Source organism: Eurypyga helias, unplaced genomic scaffold, assembly GCF_000690775.1.
Source record: "Eurypyga helias isolate BGI_N326 unplaced genomic scaffold, ASM69077v1 scaffold14276, whole genome shotgun sequence".
Taxonomy (NCBI): domain Eukaryota; kingdom Metazoa; phylum Chordata; class Aves; order Eurypygiformes; family Eurypygidae; genus Eurypyga; species Eurypyga helias.
The window spans coordinates 1-21,181 of record NW_010258726.1 but is presented as its reverse complement, the minus strand read 5'-3'; the positions used below and the strand labels follow the sequence as shown (position 1 = coordinate 21,181).

At 48.8% G+C, this 21,181-nt stretch overlaps 1 protein-coding gene across 1 annotated transcript; it reads left to right on the top strand.

Annotated features, from left to right (window-relative positions):
- Positions 1 to 957: 957 nt before the first annotated feature.
- On the top strand, positions 958 to 19,862 carry AAK1 (AP2 associated kinase 1; the record flags this gene model as incomplete). Its single annotated transcript, XM_010154463.1, is given in 12 exon segments — positions 958 to 1,076; positions 3,023 to 3,131; positions 5,557 to 5,699; positions 10,885 to 11,006; positions 12,405 to 12,486; positions 14,646 to 14,778; positions 15,963 to 16,066; positions 17,001 to 17,080; positions 18,480 to 18,634; positions 18,744 to 19,009; positions 19,751 to 19,778; positions 19,781 to 19,862. Coding segments are annotated over 12 exon segments (1,423 nt in total), but the record flags the coding sequence as incomplete, so codon positions are not given.
- Positions 19,863 to 21,181: the final 1,319 nt, after the last annotated feature.

The following is a 21,181-nucleotide window of genomic DNA, read 5'->3' as shown; positions in this document are numbered from 1 at the left end:
CTTTAGAAAGCCTTAAGCGTAAAAGAAATACGCGCCGTAATGTAACGGGAGCAAACGGAGCGCTGTCAGGTTGTGGCACTGAGAGTGCTGTCGTGCTCCCCTTTTCACTGTTGTGCAGTGCTTCTTGGCTCTGTGTGACTCTTTGTTCTGATTCAGTCTGATCTCTGGGAGCCGGATGTGAAACTTTGATGCTCCGTCCTCAATCAGCTTCCTGTTTCTGCCCAGGGCTACAAATCCAAACCCCGTGTCTCTGGCTGCATGGCCAACAGAGGTGGAAAGCTTTCATCCGAGACAAGTCGAGTATATCCTGGGAGTCCTGGCTTTACTCATAGCAGTGACCACAAAACAAAGTGTGGGGTGAGGGTGGGTTGTTTTTTTTTTGGTTTTGTGAGGCTTTTTTCCTCCCTTTTTCTTCGGTCCTTTTTAAAAGCACTAACATCAAACCCTGTGTGGGAGATGGGTTTCTTCTGCCGCTTGCACAGATCAGCTTTGTAATGTAACTTAGGCACTTCAAAAGTTGGGAAGCCTTTTAAGTTGAGGCCTTTGGTAATTTAGTGGATGATCTGTAGCTCTGATTTTTGTCCAAGGCAACGTTGCTGTTTATACTTCAGCTTTCTTCTCCTTAATGGAAATTCACGGAGCAGTGAAGGACTGTCTGGCAGGACAAGTAACCACTGTAATTGCTTGTTTTTACCGAGATGTTAAATGTTAACTTTGCTTCCATTAACTGAAGGTTGGCCCCCTTGGAATCCTTTGGGTCCCTGTGGGCAGAGTGGGAAGCTCTGGAGCTAGGAATTTGGAAGGGACACTCCCACCACAGCAGCTCTGTTGGTAGCCACTGAGTACCCTCCCTCCTCTGGCTGAACTCTGAGGGCAGATGGAGGCAGGGACAGGGTTGGGAACAAGGATGAAGAGGTTTCCTTCTTAATGAACAGGACATTTTTGTGTCTTCTGCAGGTGGCTTTGCGATAGTGTTTCTTGTGAGGACTAACAATGGGATGAAATGTGCCCTGAAGCGGATGTACGTCAATAACGAGTATGACTTGCAAGTCTGCAAAAGAGAAATCCAAATCATGGTAAGTCACTGCTTTGTACTGGGGCCCCAGACTGGGAGTGGGATGGGGCGAGAGCCTGGGCACTGTCTGCCTCTGATCTGCGTAGCATCACGTTGTGAACTGTGGGTCTGTCTTTTGGAAAGACCAAACTCCTGGAGTTCTGCGACTATGTGAAAATCTCATATTGAATTATTTAAATTCAGTTAGTGGACAAGAAAAACATGGGAGCAGAAAAAGCAGAGGGAATCTGAGGAAAATGAAGGGAGGAAAAAACTACTCTGTCAACCACATGACTTAATGGGAAAGGGAAGAGCTGAAGAGGTGAGCGTGGTTGGGGTGTTAGACTTCATAGTCTAACGATCTTCAGGGATGAAGTCTTCAGCCTTTTAGACTTCATCAGAAAAGGCTGTTGATTCTGAGGTAATTGTCTCTGAACTCAAATCAGTGCACGAATGGAACACCTCCATCCTGAGGTGAATTTGTACCGCAGCAGCTTCCGACCTCCTGGGTTGGGATGACGGCTGTCACTGTCCTGGCAAGGTTGGTAGATCAGAAACAGCATTTGTGGGGTAGGTACTGCCTGGGCTTTTGAAGCAGGGAAGGTTTACAATAAGCACTGGGATGTTTCTGTAGATTGTTGGGTACAAGGAGTCCTATGATAGGACAGTTATTTTTAATAGTTGTTTTAAACTTATTGTCTCTAAACATAGAAAAAGTTGAGATGATCCAAATAGATTTGCTTGGTCTTACTTGGAGCCTGGTAAACCTGGGAAGTGCCACTTCTGAAGTTGCATTCGAAGCCATTGATGAACATTTTAGGGCAACTGCGAGGTGGGGAAGGAAATACAAAACCCTCATTCTGCTGATTTACAACACAAGCCATAGGCATAGGGTAGATGATCTTCACATCAGAAGCTCTTACCTGTAGCAATTGTGGGTGTGTTTTTTGCAGTAGGTTTTAATTAGGTTAATGCCTTTAAAGTTAACTTGTGGAGTTACGCGATAGCGCGGTGAAGCTTTTGGGCATGTTCCGTCATCACCGTAACTAATGCTACACGGGAAGAGTTGAGATTAGATCTTGCATCAAAGGTTTTAGCGGTGCTCACAAAGCTTCTTTCCTTGGATTTTACTTGCCAGTGCTTTCCATTATCTCCATGTCATTGCTGCCTCTTGGAGATACGTGGCAAACCTGGAAGGTGAGGGTGAGAAGCAGGCTTCTTAGTCAGCAGGTCTGCCTGCTCCTCTGCTGAGTCTTCCTCCTGAAGAACATGTGTGTCAATAAAAGGCAGTATTTTCTTCTTTCCCAGCTTTTCTGCAATAAAGAAGTATTTTAAACTTAACTGCACTTTTTGCAGCCCTGCAGCATTACAGCAGAATGTGGCCAGCAGAATCTTGCATTTTTTACTGGTGAAGCTGGGCCTCGAACTGGCCTGGCTGTCCCTCCTGGGAGCGTGGGTGAAGCTGGCAGTGCAGGGAAATGACATTCCCCTGCAGGTTTAGCATGTGTCACAGATAAGTCATTCAGAGGGAACTTGTGCTTCAATCCATCAGGTTATTTAAGGTACTTCTGAAAGCAAGGCTGAAATTTATTTTATTACCTTAGTGAGTTTTTTTTAGCGTGCGAAGATTTGAGATGCTGCTTTGTTGTTCCCTCTGCGTGAAAGCGGAGCAGCTCTGGGTAGCTTGGCCTGGGCCGTCTAGGAATGTGCAAAATCTAGGCCCGTCCCTGGGCAAGTTCATCAGGTTGGCTGTTTCTCTGTGGTTTGTCTGGAATCCTTCTGGAAGGAAGACAGGTAGAGACAGCCCTCAGCTTTGTTCAGGTTTTGCGTGATGGTTAATCCAAAGTGACCAACGCTTGCGCCTGTACAGGGGAAGAGCTGGGAAAGCTCTGCAACGTAGAGGAACTGGATTAAAATCTTGCTCACTCTATATGGCTGGTTTATGCTTTGAATTTCTTTATCTTGCAGAGGGACCTCTCTGGCCACAAGAACATTGTCGGATACATTGATTCCAGTATAAACTCAGTAAGCAGCGGCGATGTCTGGGAAGTGCTGATACTAATGGACTTCTGTCGAGGTGAGTGTGGGCTCAGCGTGTCGTTCACTGGTAGATTTGTCCCTTTTCACGCTTACAGGGAACTTGCACAACACCTTCCTTTAAAAAACCCAGACCTGTGCCTAGGCCTGACCCTTCCTTGGCTATGAAGGAATTGTTCTGAACAAAGCATAGCCAAGACTGGGAGTGGAGAAGCGGAAGATAGGCGAGGCTGTTAACTCTGTTAGTGGGACTGGTGCTGCCTTTGTCTCAGCGCAGGGTGGTCCTTTCTGTTGTGAAGGAGAACTTTTAAATATATATTGTGGTTTTCCATAGGCTGGTCCACACAAGAAATGGCTCTTCTAGAGCTGCCAGGCTGTGGAATGAAGTTCTTCCTCACTTTGTCATATTGCAAGCTTTTTCCACTTCAGCCTGACTAAGGATTGTTCTGGAAGAAGCTTGAAATGGATAATATGAAGCCCAAAAATATTCCTTTTACCTCTGACCTTTTTGCTTGGCTGTCTCTAGCCAGCCAGGCTCTTCCAGTCCTTTCCAGCTGTGCCAAAGCTTTGATCACTGGTGTTTGGAAAATGATGCGTGTGCTGTGCTCAAATGCCTCTCCCAGGAGTAGTGTTAAACAAAAACAATGTTTTGGCCAGGTGACTTCAGAAGTCTGGGGCTGTTTTAGATGTGGCAGCTGATGGAAATAGGTATTCTTGGGCCTGCTTGGCTCTTGACTGAGGCTGGTTGTGGTGTAGGAAGAACAACTAGATGCTAAAATTCCTTTAAACAGGTCAGATACAGCTTTCTGTTCTGCTGTGCTCTCCTTGCTGCTTTGTTTTGCTGCAGGAATCTTGAGTAACTCGTGTTGGGTTTGTTTACTTGGTAAAAGGAAGAACTTCATGTAGGTTTGCTAAAGGAATCGTTATGTAAGTTCTCTGTAAGCTCAACACCAGGAGCGTTGGGAGAAACGGGCCTGGCATCCTGGTAAATCCATGCTCAGATCCACGGTGTGGATGCTTGGGATGCTGCACGATCCCTGTGGAGGGAAGTACAAACCATAGCACTTCAGAATGCTCTCCCTGCAGCTGCATTAGCCTGCCTCTGAGACAGATTTTGGCCGATGAAGTAAAATCCATCTTTCTAAGGTGTTCCCTTCCGTCTGAAAGGAGGAGAGCTGCAGGGCGGTATTTTTCACATGGCGTGCTTTTGCTGCACGTTGTGCTCGGCACATGCCTGCCTCTGTCTCCAGCATTCTAACCTCTCTCCAGAGGTTTAGATTAGACATCAGGAAGAAATTCTTCCCAGAGAGGGTGGGGAGGCACTGGGACAGGTTGCCCAGAGAAGCTGTGGATGCCCCATCCCCGGAAGTGTCCAAGGCCAGGCTGGATGAGGCTTGGAGCAACCTGGTCTAGTGGAAGGTGTCCCTGCCCATGGCAGGGGGGTTGGAACTAGATGATCTTTAAGGTCCCTTCCAACCCAAACCATTCTGTGATTCTATGATTCAGAGCAGAGCACAGGAATTGCTGTTGTACATGGGGTTTTCCCTTGTTACTTTTGTGTCCTACAGCTTCCAAACCAAATCTGTGTCTCTGTGTGTAGAACTGCACTCGCTGTGAGTGCGAGATGTTCACAGCTGTGCTACGTGTTACGCTGAGCTTTTCTTTTGCACAATGAAGATAAAGTTTTCCGACACTTGTGATGTGAAATGATACACCTTTGCTTTGCCAGAGGTTCGGGAAGGAGTTTCTTCCTCCGTGTCTAGTAGGGTGTGTTGAGGGGAAAAGATCCTGTGTGGATTGCCTTGAAAAGGCTGTGAGAGTAACAAAACCTCAAAAGTTGAGGCAAATTCAGGACTCATTCATGAAAACTTGCTTTTGTGTGTCTGGCGCGGCTCTTGTTACAGATATTTTGTTGTGTTTGCTGGTGGATGATTTTAGCCAGGCCATTTAGCAGTGTATGGGGTTCGTGTCTCTCTTCCTCCTCTTGCTTACATGGGGCAAACTGTTTTGTGGACTGTGGGTATCCCAGATTCAGCCTTTTATTCCTCTAGTCTGACAAAAAGAAGTCTTTTATTTTAATTAAAAAAGAAAATGATGAGTCTTAGCTGGAATTGCGTTTGAGCGTTAACAGAGCCGGGTGAACGTGTGCCACAGAAACTGCTCCTGAAGCATCGCTCAGAGGCAGCGTCGGATGTAACGCCAGCCGCAGATATGCGAAACCTCCTGGGTTTTAGGGGATGAAATGAGAAGGAAACGAGATGAGAAGGGAGAGTGCCAAAAGCCTCTGGGGAAGGCTTGGTGCAAAGGTTGAATTTGAACCCGTGAACTTCCTGTGCGCTGGCTGCGCAACTGCGGCTTGGTGGGGAGCGGCCTAAGCCAAGGCACGACTGGTGGGATGGGGCTCAGACCAGGCCACGCCTCGTCTTGTGCGCCGGGTTTGATTCTTGGTGGCTGTTTCTCCCCAGGAGGTCAAGTGGTGAACCTCATGAACCAACGTCTGCAGACGGGGTTCACGGAGAACGAGGTTCTGCAGATCTTCTGCGACACCTGCGAAGCCGTAGCCAGGTTGCATCAGTGCAAAACGCCAATAATCCACAGGGATTTGAAGGTGAGTCTTGGTCTCCAGTAACACAGCAGTGAGTGTGCCTCCTCCTTAACGTGTCTGTCTGCTGCCTACACCACGGCAGACGGGCTTTCATTTCAGTACGGGCACTGTCTTTCTGTTGTTAGTAATGAGGAAAAGTGGGCATAAATACCTCTCTATTGGAAGATAAAAAAAAACTGAGCCTCTCATTGCTGCTTACCATATGTTTACTGTCTATAGATCTACTTAAAAAACACAAATGTTTGTGAATAATTCTGTTTTGCACAGGGGATGTGCCAGAATGTATCTGATGAATTATTCACAGTGACTTTCTACCACCTGAAACACTATTGATGTTATGAGGGAGTTCACAAAACGCACGCTGTAAATTTGTTTCCTGGACCCACGTTAAAAGGATCCCTCCGGAGAGGTTGGCCTTGGGGCAGGAGTCGTTAGAAGCTTTTGAAACCAGCCTCTAACTCTCTCTTGACTGTGACAGTGCATTGTAAAACTCTGTGCTTAGCTGGGACCAGAGCTAGGCCGGTGGGGAGAGCTTTCCAAAAATCCCATGCCTATAATCAAACAAACAAACAAAAAGGGGTTCCCTTTCCTCTCAACTAGCTCGTAAAGTGCCTGAATAATATATTCAGCCAAGAAACAGGCTCCTGTGTACATTTGAAATTCAGATGTGCTTTGTGGGTCAGGTTGTGTTTCAGAGCTCTCCACAGATGCCTGCTCTGTGCCGTTGGCCATCGTTCTATAGGAGCAAATGACCCCGTGTGTGCCAAGAGCCAGGTAGCACAGGGAAAAAAATCCTCAGGGATTGGTACGCTTTAGCAGGTTTCAAAAGATTGTGACCCCACTTCTCAGGCAGCTTGAATGTATGAAACAAGTTTGACATCTGGTTTTCTGGAGTGGAACGTGTGGAGTCTTACAGACTTGAGGCCTGAGTTCAAAGCTCCTGAGGTTTGTGGGCATCTTGCAGTCGAGGGAAACGGGATGAAAGGATAAGGCTTAGGAACAGAGCCTCTGCAGAGGATACTAACCCCTGCTGTTACCTTTTGGTGAATCCCTGGGGCTTTTTAATAAAGATCAAACTCATGGTGTGGCATGTGAATAAATTCTGGGACGTCTGTGATGGATTAGTGAGTTGATCTTGGGTGATACTCTCTCCACTCAGTTGCAGTTGGAACGGACTGTTACGGTCTGATGTCCAGCCCACTGCTGCACACATAGATCAGTCAAGTTTGCGAGGCCTGGCTCTTGGCTGGTAAGCTGTGCCCAGGCTCAGAGAGCTGGCCCTTCTCTGCTTTGGGGTGTTCCCCAGTTGAATGTTGTATTATTCCTGTTGAGATGATCTCTGGAGCTCCAGTCACAATTTGAGATCCAGGTATTATCACAGAATTGATGATTCAGATATGTTTTGACTTTATTTGAGTTCAAATAAATAATGCCAAGGAGGAGCTGCAATTCCAGAACAATTCCAAGAGAGATTAAGGTCCAGAAAAGACTTGTGTGCAAGTTCTGAGCGTAGGGAAGGGCGTCTGTCGGGTAGGTGTGTTGTGGGAGTGAAGATAACCCTCTGCAGAGTGGGCAGATGTTGACTTTGTGGACAGCTGCATGGAGGCTTTTTTTCCCTTCCAGCTCTTTGATGTTGCTCTAACACTGGAGGCGCCTGCCCAGAGAGCTCTGCCAGCAGAAGGGATGGTGTGAATAATCTTTCAGACGGATGCAGCTGGATTAGTTTCAGTGGCCTGTGGCTGTGATTTTTGAATTAACCCAACAGGCTTTGCCTGAAGCAGAACAACCTCCTCTTGGCACCGTGTCGGGCTGGTGGGATGTGACCAGCAGTGGGGGATAACAGCACCTTTAAGCAGCGAGCCTATAGGCAAAATTGGGCATCTCGCTGTGAATAAAGGCCATGAAAAAGACTGTGTCACCCCTGTGTTGGTCTGGTAAGGTTTTCCTTCCTGATCTGGTGGTTAATTAGCAAGTGCTGTCAATCTGTCCCTGTGTGCTGTAAGGGATGTTTACTTCCATGTGCTTTGATGGATGGCCACAAAACCAGACATACGTTGATGCTGCTTTTCTCTAAATATTTGGAAGCCCCTTGTGTGCCACCTCTGCCCTAGGAGGGACCCTGTAGAGGCAGCGTAAGCCCACTGGCAGTAGCCCTGCATTGAGTGGCTACTTATCTTTGCTTGTTCTTCCAGGTATTTGCCTTGCCTTCAGGCTTCATAGGCCAGTGCTGCTGCGGGGAGTTCACTTCAAAACAGTTCAGTTTTGTTCTTCTCTCACTGGAGTAAGAACAATCCCTGTATCTTTCTGTTAGGCCTTTTAACAGCAAAGAACAAATGGCCAAGCCTTCTTATGGCTATCTGTTACATTATCCTGGATGTGAAGGCTCTGCTTCCAAGCTGGAATCTATGTAGAGGAACTGTAACTGTCAGATCCCAGAGGAGTAAGGTTTAGTGAGGTGGAGGGAGGGGAAAAAATCTATCTAGGGCTGATGATAACATTTTACACAACTACCCTGTACCTAGTGGCAGTTGTTTGCCTAACTTGTTTTATATTTAACCTTGTCTTTCCAGTCTCACATCCCACAGCTTGTGGTGTTCAAGGCACCAGCTTAGAGCCAACTTTGATTTCTACAGCTCTGAGCTTTCTGCAGTGTGAGGTCTCCCACTTCTACCTGTGATGCTTCTGCTAGACTGAGCCCATCTGGTTCCAGGAGTGGCTGATTTGTCTTGTAGCAGACACACAGCAGGATACAGCAAAATACTGTGTCCGTCAACCCAGAGGACGCTGTTGATCAAAACACCTTTCTCCTTTCCTGTCCCTACTTTCTGAAATAACCAGAAGGTTGTGCTCTCAGGTTAAGGATCTAGTTTCTTCTGCTTTCATTTTAGCAGGAGGCTTCCCAGTGTCGCAGTTCTCTGTGGTGCGATAAGTCAGTCGCGCTGTGCTGCCGTTACCTCTCTGCCTTCCATCGCCCTTCTTTGCAATGCCAGGTCTTGCCCTGGTGCCACCAACAAGCCTTTGCCTGGCATTTGAAGGCATCAGTGTTACATAAAATTGTTCAGTCCTCTAACAGTAAACCCTGGTATTGACCACGTTAAGAACATGCCAGTGCCAAAATCAGTCAGTGCTCTTAGATGTCACGTTGCCTCCGCTGCTTTGCTACCAAATGCTGCGTCAGCTTTCCGAAGTAGTGAATGGTGCCAGGGGAGGAGGGGGAGCTGGAACATCCCTAAAGAGACCTGAAGGGGCTGGAAAGCAGTCAGAACGTGTACCTTGGCCATGCGTCCCTCCCACATCGCTGCCCAGGCCTAGAAACGGCCTTGGAAGCCGTTGCTCTCACGAGGGTAACGCGTGTCGACGTTGCTCGTTGGAGCCTTATTCCTTATCCCCAGCCAGTCTGCCCCTGCCCTGTTTTCACCACTTAATGTTTTAGCAGAGAAGGGCACTTGTTTCAGAGGGTTGAGCCAGAAGCCGGCTGTGTTCTGTAACTAACCACTCTTAGGGCAGCTCATAGTTTTCCTTGAAGGTGGTTGTTTGGGGTCTCAGTCTGACTGTGTTGGGCACCTCAGAGGCTGCAGTGGGAGCTGTAGGTGCTCAGCAGTGCTGAAAACTGGGGTGCAGCTTTGGGTGTTGGACTGGAAGAGGGCATCTCCAGACTCTTGGAAAGACAGTTTCCTCTGGCCTGGGGTCCCTAGCAGCAGTGCAGGTACTTCGCTTGCTGTTTGGGTTTTTCTTTTTTTCTGGAAGCTACCGAACAAGCTGGGTTGCTGGGTAGTCCAGTGCTGATGTTTCACCAAACTTGCAGGAAGTTGCCTCCGACTGCTCCAGCAGATAAAGTGGAAGGACCCTTCTGGAAAGATCTGATGAGTGCTTGCAGGGAACAGGGAATAACGCTGTCAGTGTTGATCTGAGGGAGAACATCTGTGTGCAGTGCTCTATTCAAAGCAGATGGATGGGGGAAGGGGGTGGTGTTTAACCCTTGGTTTCAAGCCAGTGTTTCCCCACTCAGCTGCTCTAATTTCGCTGCATATTCTGATGCTTAAAATGCTGACTCCTTGGGTTTTTTTCCTTCTTACAAAGATCATCCTTGATGGGGGAGATCTCCTTCCAAAAGGTTTTGTTAGCAAGTGCTTATGTGGTGATTTTTTTAAAAATGTGAGTGATGTGTTTTCTCTCGTTGTTGTATCTGAACACTTCACATTGATTGAAGATAAATACTTTAGAAATTGTGTGTGTTCCCTTGAGAGAACATGCTGTTAATGCCGCTGTACAGATGAGGAACTAGAACACCAGGATGCTTCGCCAAAGCAAAGAACAGAACCCAGGTTTTCCCACATCTTATGTCGGTGTTGAAACATGGAGACCGCTTGCTTAGGTGGATGCAAGCTGAATTTCTGTTTGTGCATGACTAAGTGTGTGTTTTTAGGGGAAAGGCAGCGACTCTGCTGGTTTTATTGTTTTCCCATTTTCCAGCTATCCCAGGTGTGTGTTTCAGCATTTGTTTCAGTTGTCTGATTCAAACTACCAAATTTGAACGCTACCCCTTTGAAAGCGAGGGGTCGTCATCTCAGCAGCCCGGAGGACCCTCTGCTGATACAACCCCCGTCGAGGGGTACCCAACGCGTTCTGACAACCAGCTGAAGTGTGAGCACAAGCTGAGGTCTGAGGAGCGAGACCCGAAGCAACAGGGGAAACGCAGGCAGAGAACTCCAGATGTAATATAATTTCATAAAGCGTGGAAGCATGCGTGCTGTCATCCATCTGCCTCTTCTGCCCTGCTAGTCAGCGAGGGGTAGAGCCCTTTGTAAAGCAGCGGACAGCCTGTGTTAGCTGACCCAAATCCAGATGCCAGACTGAGGGTTGTAGTAGCTGAGGGAAGTGTAGCTCTAAAGACGTGGGGACACAGTTCTTCTCCTGAAGCACACAGTCTTAGCGGCGAGGTGGTGTGTTTGCAGAAGGGGAGAGGAGAGGTGGCAGGATGGAAGGCAGTGTTACGACTACGCTTTCACCATTTGACTTTATTTTAGGAGATGTCAGAGTGTTGATGTGTGTTTTCTTCGCTGACACGTTACACTTCTACATCAGATGTGTCTGATATGTCTCCAGGCACTAAAAACCCTGGCTTGTCTTAAGAAAACGCATGTTCTTTTGGCCTGAGCAATTCTGTGTTTGTCTGTGGGGCTTTTAGGTTGAAAACATCCTGCTGCATGATCGTGGCCACTATGTCCTGTGCGACTTTGGAAGCGCTACTAACAAATTCCAGAACCCTCAAACAGAAGGGGTGAACGCGGTAGAGGAGGAGATCAAAAAGTAAGTGTGTTTTTCCTTTTCAGCTCGGACAAAGTGTGTGTTTTAAGGGTAATTTTTTTTCTTTTACTGGGACTAAATTTTACTCAGGCCAGTTGCAGCAGATTGGATGCTGCTGCGCAGAATTGCCTGCTGCAGGTAAGTATGTGCCTGGGGGAAGGTGAAACAATAAATTGAGCTTGATGTAATTGCTTTGGACCTGAAAGGCTGAGTGTACTAATGCAGAGAAGTTGCCCACCTCGACGAGGCAGTGACACACTGTTATGTATGGGGTCAGTGTCTCTGTCCCTCATCTCTTGGCTCCTTCAAACTGCAGTGCTGCAGATGACAATCCCTGTCCTCCCTGAGCCACTCGTCATAAATCCTTGCAGTGACTAAGGGAATGCATGGCCTAATTCCTCGGCCCTTCGCAGAAAACATAAGGACCTTGAGGTGTTTAATGGCCCCTCGTGCCCCGCGTGCGACCAGCTATAGCCGTAGCAGCTAGGTGCACCTCAGGGTTTTTAAGGAGGGAACTTAGCCGGCAGCTCAGTGGGACGTAGGTCAGGAATGGAGCAGAGTCCAAATCCTACGTCTTGCTTCAGTTTTAACATCATCACTGCTGTAAACTTTCCAGTTCTGTCGTACAACGTTCTGCCTAGAGACCAGCATGCTAGAAGTGTGTGCAAATGTCTCCTTGGCGTTAGGATTCCGTTTCACCTGCGTGGATTTCCTTTTGGAGGTTGCAGAGCGCTCCTGGTCTGGCTGTGCTGTCCCTGTGGAATGCCCCATTTGTACATTTATTAACAAGCCTACACGAACTTGCCTTTAGCAATGCTTTCTTGTGTTCAGGGTAAATAGTGTGCAGGGTGCCACAGCAGAAATCATAGGCCTACTGGTACGAAATCTTCAAGAAGCAGGAAGCCACGCCGCAGTTTTTGTAGTGATTTGTTAAAATGAGGCAGGTTCTAGCTATAGCTCGAGGTACAAAATACCCTTTCCCTTGTTCACAGCGACTCAGCGCCCGAGTCCTGGTATGGAAGTCTATTTATTAGGAGCCATGTATCCGGTTACAGTCTTTGTGATAGAGTTGGCCAAAGCCCCAGCAGGGAGGACATTGCAGAGGACATTTGCCTACTGACTTTTTTTAACACTCTGAATCCATGAATATTTCCCTTCCAGTTATGTGCAGCTTTGTGAGCAAATTGCTTGCTTTAGAAAGGATCTTGGGTGCTGCTTTGGGTTCGCAGGGCAGTTTGCAGTGGTTAGTTTATTGTTAGAGGTATGTAGCAGGTGCTGTTGTTAAAAGATTTTCCAATAGATTATAGGGAAAGACTGAATTTTGAGTTATTTGGAAACGTGACATAGCGAAAATGTATCTGATACCCATTCTGCCCTCACTGACAGATCTTTCTGCTGCAGGTACACTACGTTATCCTACAGAGCACCAGAAATGGTCAACCTGTACAGTGGCAAACTTATTACTACAAAAGCAGACATATGGGTACGTATAAAAACCGCTTTGCATCGAAAGACTGAATTTTGAGTTATTTGGAAACGTGACATAGCGAAAATGTATCTGATACCCATTCTGCCCTCACTGACAGATCTTTCTGCTGCAGGTACACTACGTTATCCTACAGAGCACCAGAAATGGTCAACCTGTACAGTGGCAAACTTATTACTACAAAAGCAGACATATGGGTACGTATAAAAACCGCTTTGCATCATACAAGCAGACTGCAGCTTGCTTTTGTTACTGTAACAGCAGGGTAACTTTCTGGCTGGGGCTATCCCCATTTCCTAAGAAGACTGGAGAGTTTCTGAATAAAGAGTTCCTCTGCTTGCCATTTCTGATGAGGTCCTGCTGAGCAGGGTGGCTCGTGGGTAAAACACGCAGGTGTCTTTGCATGCCACCTCCCATGTGGTTTTAATTTAGAGCTGTATGGAAGTCCAGGGTTGAATAGTGCAAACCTGATGCGAAGAGTTAAACCAGGAAATTCAGTATTGTGACTTCTTGTGCCTGGGTTGGGTTGCAAGCACATGAAATCCAAGTTACTGCTCAGAATTTAGTGGAAAACTGAGAAATTAGGCCTTCTCCCAGGAGTAACAGTATGCTTATCCTGGACAGGGTAACACAGGTCTGAGTTGTTAAACCTGGCCGGAGGCTGAGGTTTTGCACTGCTGTTTCTCACGATCAGGGCAATCTTGGCACACTTTTCACTTTGAGAGAAAAGTGCAACTGTGGTGTAAGCCGTTACTGGGTAACCTCATCAAGGATAAGGCTTCCCTTCAGTTGGGTCGGAGATGAAAAAACATCTGTGCTGTTTGCAGTGTAGCGGCAAATCAGCAAATGGGACGTGTTTAAAATGCTAATTCACAGCATGTTTGTATGGCTTCTGAAGCCCTGAGCCAGGAAGTGACAAGGCCCAGGCAAGAGGAGGAGAGTTTTAATGTAGCCTCTATAGCTCTGCATCTGCATATACAAGAGGGAAAACTGCTGGTGTGACATCTGCTGGGAAGAGTCCTCTCTCCTCTCTGACCTCAGCTCCGAGTCAGGAAAGCAGCAGCTCCTGTGGGGCTCTTGCTCTGCTGAGCTCAGCGGGAGGTTTGTGGAACCAGGCCCTGTACCAGTGCTGGGTCACTCGCCTCGGCATCAGAGACCCGGACAGGGGAGGCCACAGCTGTAACAGCGTGAGAAGATGCAGGGCCTCAGAGGGCGGACCTGGGGTTTGCACTCCTTCCTGTGATAATGTGCAAAGGCAGAGACCCAAAGGCTCTCCTCTTCTTGGCAGGGAAAGAATTCTGTTCTAGTGACCTGCTGAGTGTTGCCAAACCAGCGTGTGGTGGTGTGCGCAGCGGGGCCTCGACTTCAAGGCCTGTTGGAGCGCTTGTCCTGCTGGAAACTTCCCTTTCCTCCAATCTTGTCAGGGTTATTTTAAACCAGAGTGCAATTACGTTGTGAAATCCTATGACAAAAGATAAAGCTGATGATGAGTTGCTTAGGATTAGGAAATGTTTTCCCCTCTCCTCTCTGAGATGGTGGGAGTATTTCGTAATTAGTCCTTTGTGTAAAACTTCTATTTTCTTTTGAAATAGGTGGTGGTTCTTGCTGTCAAAAGCAGCACGGAAATAGATGGCAGGGTGATATAACCTGGCAGCCCGCAGACTTATCGCTGTATCTCTCCCCGGTACATATTTATAACGGTTGAAAGGTTGCTTGAACTTAGCTTGGAAACGGTTTGGATTTTGCCTTGTCAGAGTAAATGTTTTCGGGATGATGGTTACCGTTTATTTTTGCTAATACTTTGCTTTTTCCTCCCACTGTGTGGCGGAAACAGGCTTTGCCCCTTTCATGCCGGAAGGGTCACACGATGCGTAGGGGTATGTGGAGCTGAGGGGTGTGTGGCGATACTCTCAATCCCTCAGTTTACAGCATCCCAGCCCGGCGAGGGAGAGCTCGTTGTGTATTTATCTTCCCGTGTAACTGTGCTTGTTTTCAAGCTGATCGCAGGGATGTTAACCGTAGGCCGGACGTCACGCGGGACCCATATAGCAGAACAAGCTAGAGCACGTTCCTGTTACCGACAGCGGCGTTTGGGTTGTGCTGTTCCCTGCTTTGCTTCGGTTTGTTAATTCCTGTGCCCCGTTCTCTCTCTTTAGGCCCTTGGCTGTTTACTCTACAAGCTGTGTTACTTCACCTTGCCATTCGGGGAGAGTCAGGTGGCAATCTGTGATGGCAATTTCACCATTCCCGACAACTCTCGGCACTCGCAAGACATGCACTGCCTCATCCGTGAGTGTCTGACGGGGGCACGGTCTACTTTGCACAACTGAAACCACAGCGGAGAGGTGTTTTGTTCTTTTGTTCCCTGCTCCTACAGTAAACCCGTTGGAGCCTCTCCTCGTCTGAGAGGCTTGCTCGCACACAGGAGTGGCTAAAGTGATCTTTCCGTGGCTCGAAAGGCAGCGATGACAGAGGTTTGGGTTGGCGAGGCTGTAGTGAAGTCTGTGGAAAGGCAGGAAGAGAGGCAACCGTTTGGTTTCAGAGTCCTACAGAAACTTGCACAATAAGCCTATTTATGCAGAAATGCATTTCTCCGGTAAGAAGTCTGTTTGGATAAGGAACTGAAAACCCCACAGTGACCTAGACTAGTGATAAGAAATCATCTTCTGTGAACGGAAAAACAACTGCGGTGAGGCACCAATAACCCGCTGACTAGAGCGAGTGTGTAATTCCGGGGACAGGGCACTACTCGTGGCAAAGCTGGGGCAGCTCTCGTTTTCAGCACAGCGTTTGATACCCCCAGCTGCAGTCTTGACTGACGGAGTTGGATGTTTTCGCAGAGCGGCCTGGCCTTTCCTTACGCAAAGGCGATGGTGTACATGGCTGGCTTCTCCTGCCCCACTGACACATCCAGGCTGGATCAAGCTCTTTTCCTCCAGGGTCACTTGGGAATGCAGAAGTTGAAACCAGTGCTGTTCCCTGGCCAGGCAGGCTGCATGTCCCCTGCTTGCCCTAGAGCCTTCGGTAGCAGCTACAAACTGTTCATAGCTGCACCGGGAAGTATGTCCTAGTCCCTCCTGCCTTGCCCCTCTCTCAGCTGACCCCGATGGTCACCTCAGCCACGCTGAGCAATGACAGGCACTTTGAAAGAGGCAGGGCACCCACCCTGTTAGCATCTGGTTATACCAGATGTAGCGTAGTGGGTGGTTTGGGTTGAAGGGACCTTTAAAGGTCATCTAGTCCACCCCCTGCCATGGGCAGGGACACCTTCAGCTGGATCAGGTTGCTCAGAGCCTTGCCCGACCTGGCCTCGGGAGTTTCTAGGCACAGGGCAGCTAAACCTCTCCGGGCGAGCTGTGCCAGTGCCTCCCCACCCTCGTTGTGAGCGTTTGTTCCTTAGATGCAGATACGCTGCTGCAAGTGGCTCACGTGAACCTGTCTTACTGCTGATACTGTCACCTCTGTCTTTTAAGGGTATATGCTTGAGCCAGACCCTGATAAGAGACCCGATATCTATCAGGTCTCCTACTTTGCATTCAAATTGGCAAAGAAGGAATGCCCGGTCCAGAACGTCCAGGTGAGTAGCGACGGCGTGGGCTGATGTGGGGCTTTGTGGGAGGAGACCGCGAGTGGCAGTTGCTGAATATTGAGCATTTTGATGAATCCTGTTGGTTGTTCCCCAGTTCTGTGATTAGGAGGATCTTCTTTTTTTTTAATTTTCTGATTAGCAGCGCCACTTGGGCTTGGTTTTGTCTTTTTTTGAGGGAGAGGAATCCGGGTTTTGTTTCACACATTGTTTACTTTTATTTGTCCCTGATTTACCTCCTCACCCGGTTACCAGTGTGAGGCCAACCAAGAGGCTTTGTGCGTGTGAACATGGAAAATGAGGCCATGCACGCGAAGCCGATTTGATTTCCAGGCACGTTCACCGGAGCGTGTGTAATCTGTGCCGCCGTTGGTTTTCAACGGCACGGCGCGGTTTTGTGTCGGCTGGCTGGCCGGGACTAGCCAACTTACGTCTGAGCTACATCAGGCCTTACACACCATCTGCCCCTTCTTAGTGTGTCTTTGTGCACCGAGAAAGAGAGTTGACAAGTAGTTTCTTAAAGTGTCACGGGCATCTGTGACGTGACATTGTGTTTTGTTGTTTCCAGGTAAGAAGAAACCAATTTCTTCCCCCGTTTTCAGGAAGTTATTTATGGTCTTTATGGGTTTGGTACTATTATGCTTGTGTTTTTGATAGCAGTGTTGGTAAGGTGGTCTTTTAGAACTGCCAACGTTGTGCTATGAAGGTTTGTGCTCAGATTCCACATCCAGTAAATAGTCAGAAAGCTGAACCCCATTTTTCCCATGTGAAAACATGACCTGAACGTGGAGGGGGTTTGTCTTGTGTCCAGCATGAGGAATAACTGCTTTGAGGATCTCCTTGTTTCATCGGGATGCTTTTGCAAATGATTTCTCACTCTGTTTTCTGTCCTCAAAATACAAAATTCTGGCTTGGGGATCTGCAGAACTCTCCGATCCCTGCTAAGCTCCCGGACCCAGTCAAAGCAAGCGAGGCTGCTGCGAAGAAGAGTCAACCAAAGGCCAGGTAACCACATCTGCATTATGCTCAGCCCTCTCTTTACCGCCTCTTGTCTTTCTGCTGCTTGTTAACAAAGATGCCTGGTAGATTTAGCTGCTTTCTTGCGGGCTCACGTGTACGCGTGGAGACGAGCAACTGTGGTCCTGAGGCTTCTGCTTCAACGACATAAATAACCACTGATCTGAAAGGCAGAAAAAGCAGATATTAGGGGAATTTTTTGTGCGTGGGGGGTAGGTGGGGACTCAGCGTGACTCAACAGCCAGGCTTTTTTCTTCTGAAGTCACTGTTTGACAGCAGCACTTGAGGTTCATGCACTTAGCTGAATCTCCTGTGTCATCCGTCCGGAGGCGGTACCCAGAGCACCTGAGAGCGGTCAGGAGAGACTGCAGCAGGCCTGGAACTGCCCCAAAGAACGAGTGCACCAAGGAACTGCCTCGGGGACTGTTGCTCTTCGAGTGTGACCCCCCGACAGATGATAACCTGACCCAGTAATTACTGTATGAAAGGCTGTGATTTCTCCGAGAGCCCTGTCATTTCTTCTGGGGGGGCTGTGAAAGCCCATGCAGTCTCCAACCGAAGAGCCCAATTAGTGGGGAAACCACTGGACTGCTGTGGTCTTTCTCCTCTCCTGTTGCTTGCTCAGTGGAGACTTGTAAATTCTGTTGGACAAAAGTCGTACCTTATTTTACTGTCAAGTGAGCAGCACAGCAGTGGGCACTCCAAAATGAGCAGTTTTCTTCAGATTCTGAACTAGGGCCACTCTGCTGTCCGTCAGTCCCAGGAGTCTGCTTTGGTTCTGTAATTGAGTACATGAGTAGAACAACTCGATTTCTAACAAGCAGATGTATCCACAGAAGGGCAGGGTGGTGTCTGGCTTCTTGGCTCTGTTGCTGTGCATTTCTGGAGCTCAGTAAGTGTTGAGCGGGGACCAGAAGAGGTCCAATGACCTGATTCTGGGTTAGATGTACCTCTAAAGGTGGCAGTTTAGGCAACTGCCCAAAGGTATCAGCTGCTCTTAAGCTAATTTATGTCCTTCATCTGCTCATCCAGAACTCATAAGTGTATTTAAACAATATGCTGTAGCAAATATTTGAATGAATTGAGTGATTTTGACAAGTTCCAGCTGTCCAACAGGAAAAGATGCCACAATTGCAAAGAAGTCAAAATGATAGTGTTGGTTTAATTGTTGTGAACGCATCTGTTGGGTTTTACTGTGTTTCCAGTTTTCTGGAAAGTGTCGTGTGTGTCTGGATGCCTGCAAGTGTTTCCCCTTTATCACTCACATACTGCTAAAGTGTGGATGAGTTTTGTTTTTTTTTTTTTAAACCCCTGATGTGTGGTGTGCACCAGCTGTCAGCCTACCAAAGACTCTCTTGTTACTGTTCTTCCTTACCTTATCTCCTAGGCTGACCGATCCCATCCCTACAACAGAAACTTCCATAGCCCCCCGCCAGAGACCTAAAGCAGGGCAGACACAACCCAACCCTGGGATTTTACCCATTCAGCCAGCCCTGACGCCAAGGAAGAGACCCACGGCTCAAGCAGCCATTCAGCCACAAGGTAAAACGCTGTGTGGTGCCTTCCTGCCGAGCATGGTGTATTGCAGGGCTGCGGTGCGTGCTCATCTAACGGATCTGTGGTTTTATTTTAACTTTCCTACCAGTTGCAGGCCCTGCTGCCCTGGGCAGTGGTCAGCCTTCGCTCTCTGCAAGCGTCCCCCAGCCAAAAGCAACACCTCAGCAGACTCCGGCCCAGCCACAAGCCAAGCAGGCACCAGCTCCGCAGCAGGCCTCGCAAGCGCAGCCCCCGGTCCCTTCTACTCAGCCACAAGCCACACCTCAGCATCAGCAGCAGCTTTTCTTGAAGCAGCAGCTCCTGCAGCAGCAGCAGCAGGCCGCCTATTACCAGCAGCAGCAGATGATGCAAGCTCAGCAGGTGGGTGTGCGCAGCTCTGTGTTGCCTGCTTCCTGTGCTGGAGGCCTCCAAGCTGTGTCTTCATTTATGGCAAGTCCCCTGTTCTTTTGGGGGATAGGTGCAGTTTTTAGGCATTTTCCAGTGTGTCTCTAGTTATATAGCAAGACTTTTTGCTATGCAAGGCTGGCATTTTTAACTGTCAGCGTGGAAGGCCTTGTGATAGGTTTGTTATGTACAAACACAAAATAAGAAGTGCTGGTTACGGTTTTACAGCTCGAGGTGTGTCAGAGTCTTGAGATCAATGCTCAGCTGCTGAGCAGAGGGGTACACTTTCCCTGCTGCTCGCTGAAGGAGCCTGGCATGCCCGTTTAACGGTGAGATTCAGGTCTGGTGGCGTGGTAGGCTGCGGTGATGGGGAGGCCTGTGAACACACGATGTGTTAGACAGGCTGTGTCTGGATGACAGGCTGGCGTGCGTGACTGAGGTGTTTTTTATAGCAGCACAGATCTCTGCTAAAGCATATTTAGCAGTGGAAGCAAAGGGACAGTGGATCTTCCGACCCAGGGAAAAGGTTTAGAGTTGATCAGAATGGAGGAACGTGGGAGCCCATACAGGCAGTGTCGGGCAGGATCTAACGTTAGTGCCGAGGGCAGTTTTCCGCCGCTCCTTTTGCGGATGGTCTCGGCCTGTTACTGCTTTGCCACCTGCAGTGGCTGTAACCGTTCCTGTGGCTGGCCCTGAGTTCTGGGGGTGGTACCCCAGTTCTCAGCTGCGCAACAAGTGGCTCAACAACGGTTGTTTCCCAGTTCCCAGTGATGCAGCAAGGAGCGCCAGCGCAGCAGCAGCTGATGCAGAACTATTACCAGCAGCAGCAGCAGCTGATGGCCCAGCAGGCAGCAGCGCAGCAGAAGACAGCAGCAGCAGCGCAGCAAAAACAACAAGCCCCGGCGCCGTCGCAGCCCCAGGCCCAGCCAAGCGCGGCCCAGCCAGCGCCACCGCAGGAGCAAGTGGTAAGAGCCTTGCGGGAAGGCGTGGGGCGGTGGGATTTGGAGGACTGGCAAGCTCTCTCACGCCAGCTCCTATATGCCATGAACACCCCAGTGGCGCGGCTGGCTTTCCAGACCCACGGAGCCCGGGTGTTCAGGCGGTGCTCGAGGGCCTGCTGGCCCCCAGTGCGTTATTATGGAGTCGCAGATGCCCTTGCTGCCTCAGAGATGTGTGCAGTTGTTTGGATTGCTCTTTCCAATGGGTTGCTGGACTCTGGAGTTGTGCTGGGGGTCTGCAGAAAGATGAGTAAACTGAATAGAAAGCAGATGAGAAGATATAAGTATATTATATTCCTCCCCTGTCATGTTGTCGTAGAAGAAGTGATAAACTTAAAAATTCGTTGTACTCAGCGCATTGGGGTGGGCACCAGGCAACAGAACTACTTCATATCGCTGCTTCTTTGGAAAACTTCCCTCTTGCACCGAGGCTCTGATGCAGAGGAATCATAGAATCACAGAACGGTTTGGGTTGGAAGGGACCTTAAAGACCATCTAGTTCCAACCCCCCTGCCATGGGCAGGGACACCTTGCACTAGACCAGGTTGCTCAAAGCCTCATCCAGCCTGGCCTTGGACACTTCCAGGGATGGGGCATCCACAGCTTCTCTGGGCAACCTGTCCCAGTGCCTCCCCACCCTCTCTGGGAAGAACTTCTTCCTGATATCTAATCTAAATCGCCCCACTTTCAGTTTAACCCCATTACCCCTTGTCCTGTCACTACAGGCCCTTGTAAAAAGTCCCCCCCAGCTTCCTTGTAGCCCCCCCAGGTACTGGAAGGCTGCAAGCAACCTTCCTGGTTGTTTCTGGCATTGGGATAGCATTTTTCTTTAATGAATGCTATGGAAAGGAGACTTTTCAAAGCACTCTGCCTAAAAATAAATAGATTGCCCACTTTGCTGCTCATCTGAACGCGAGTCCTAGATAAGTGCTCTTTACGGGATGGGCTGGCTGGCTGCGGCGGGGCCGGCTGGCCGCAGTGTTGAAGGCAGGGGGGCTGTGCCGGGGGCAGCGTCCCTGCTGCCAGGCTGTGGCTGCAGTACATACGGGAGGAAGCTGCGCCTTTTGCTTTCGTTCCTGCGCAATCCCATCCGCACCTGCTCGTTGGAGAGTGGAAAGGGATGTCCATAGAGAGCAGCTCCGAGGAGAAG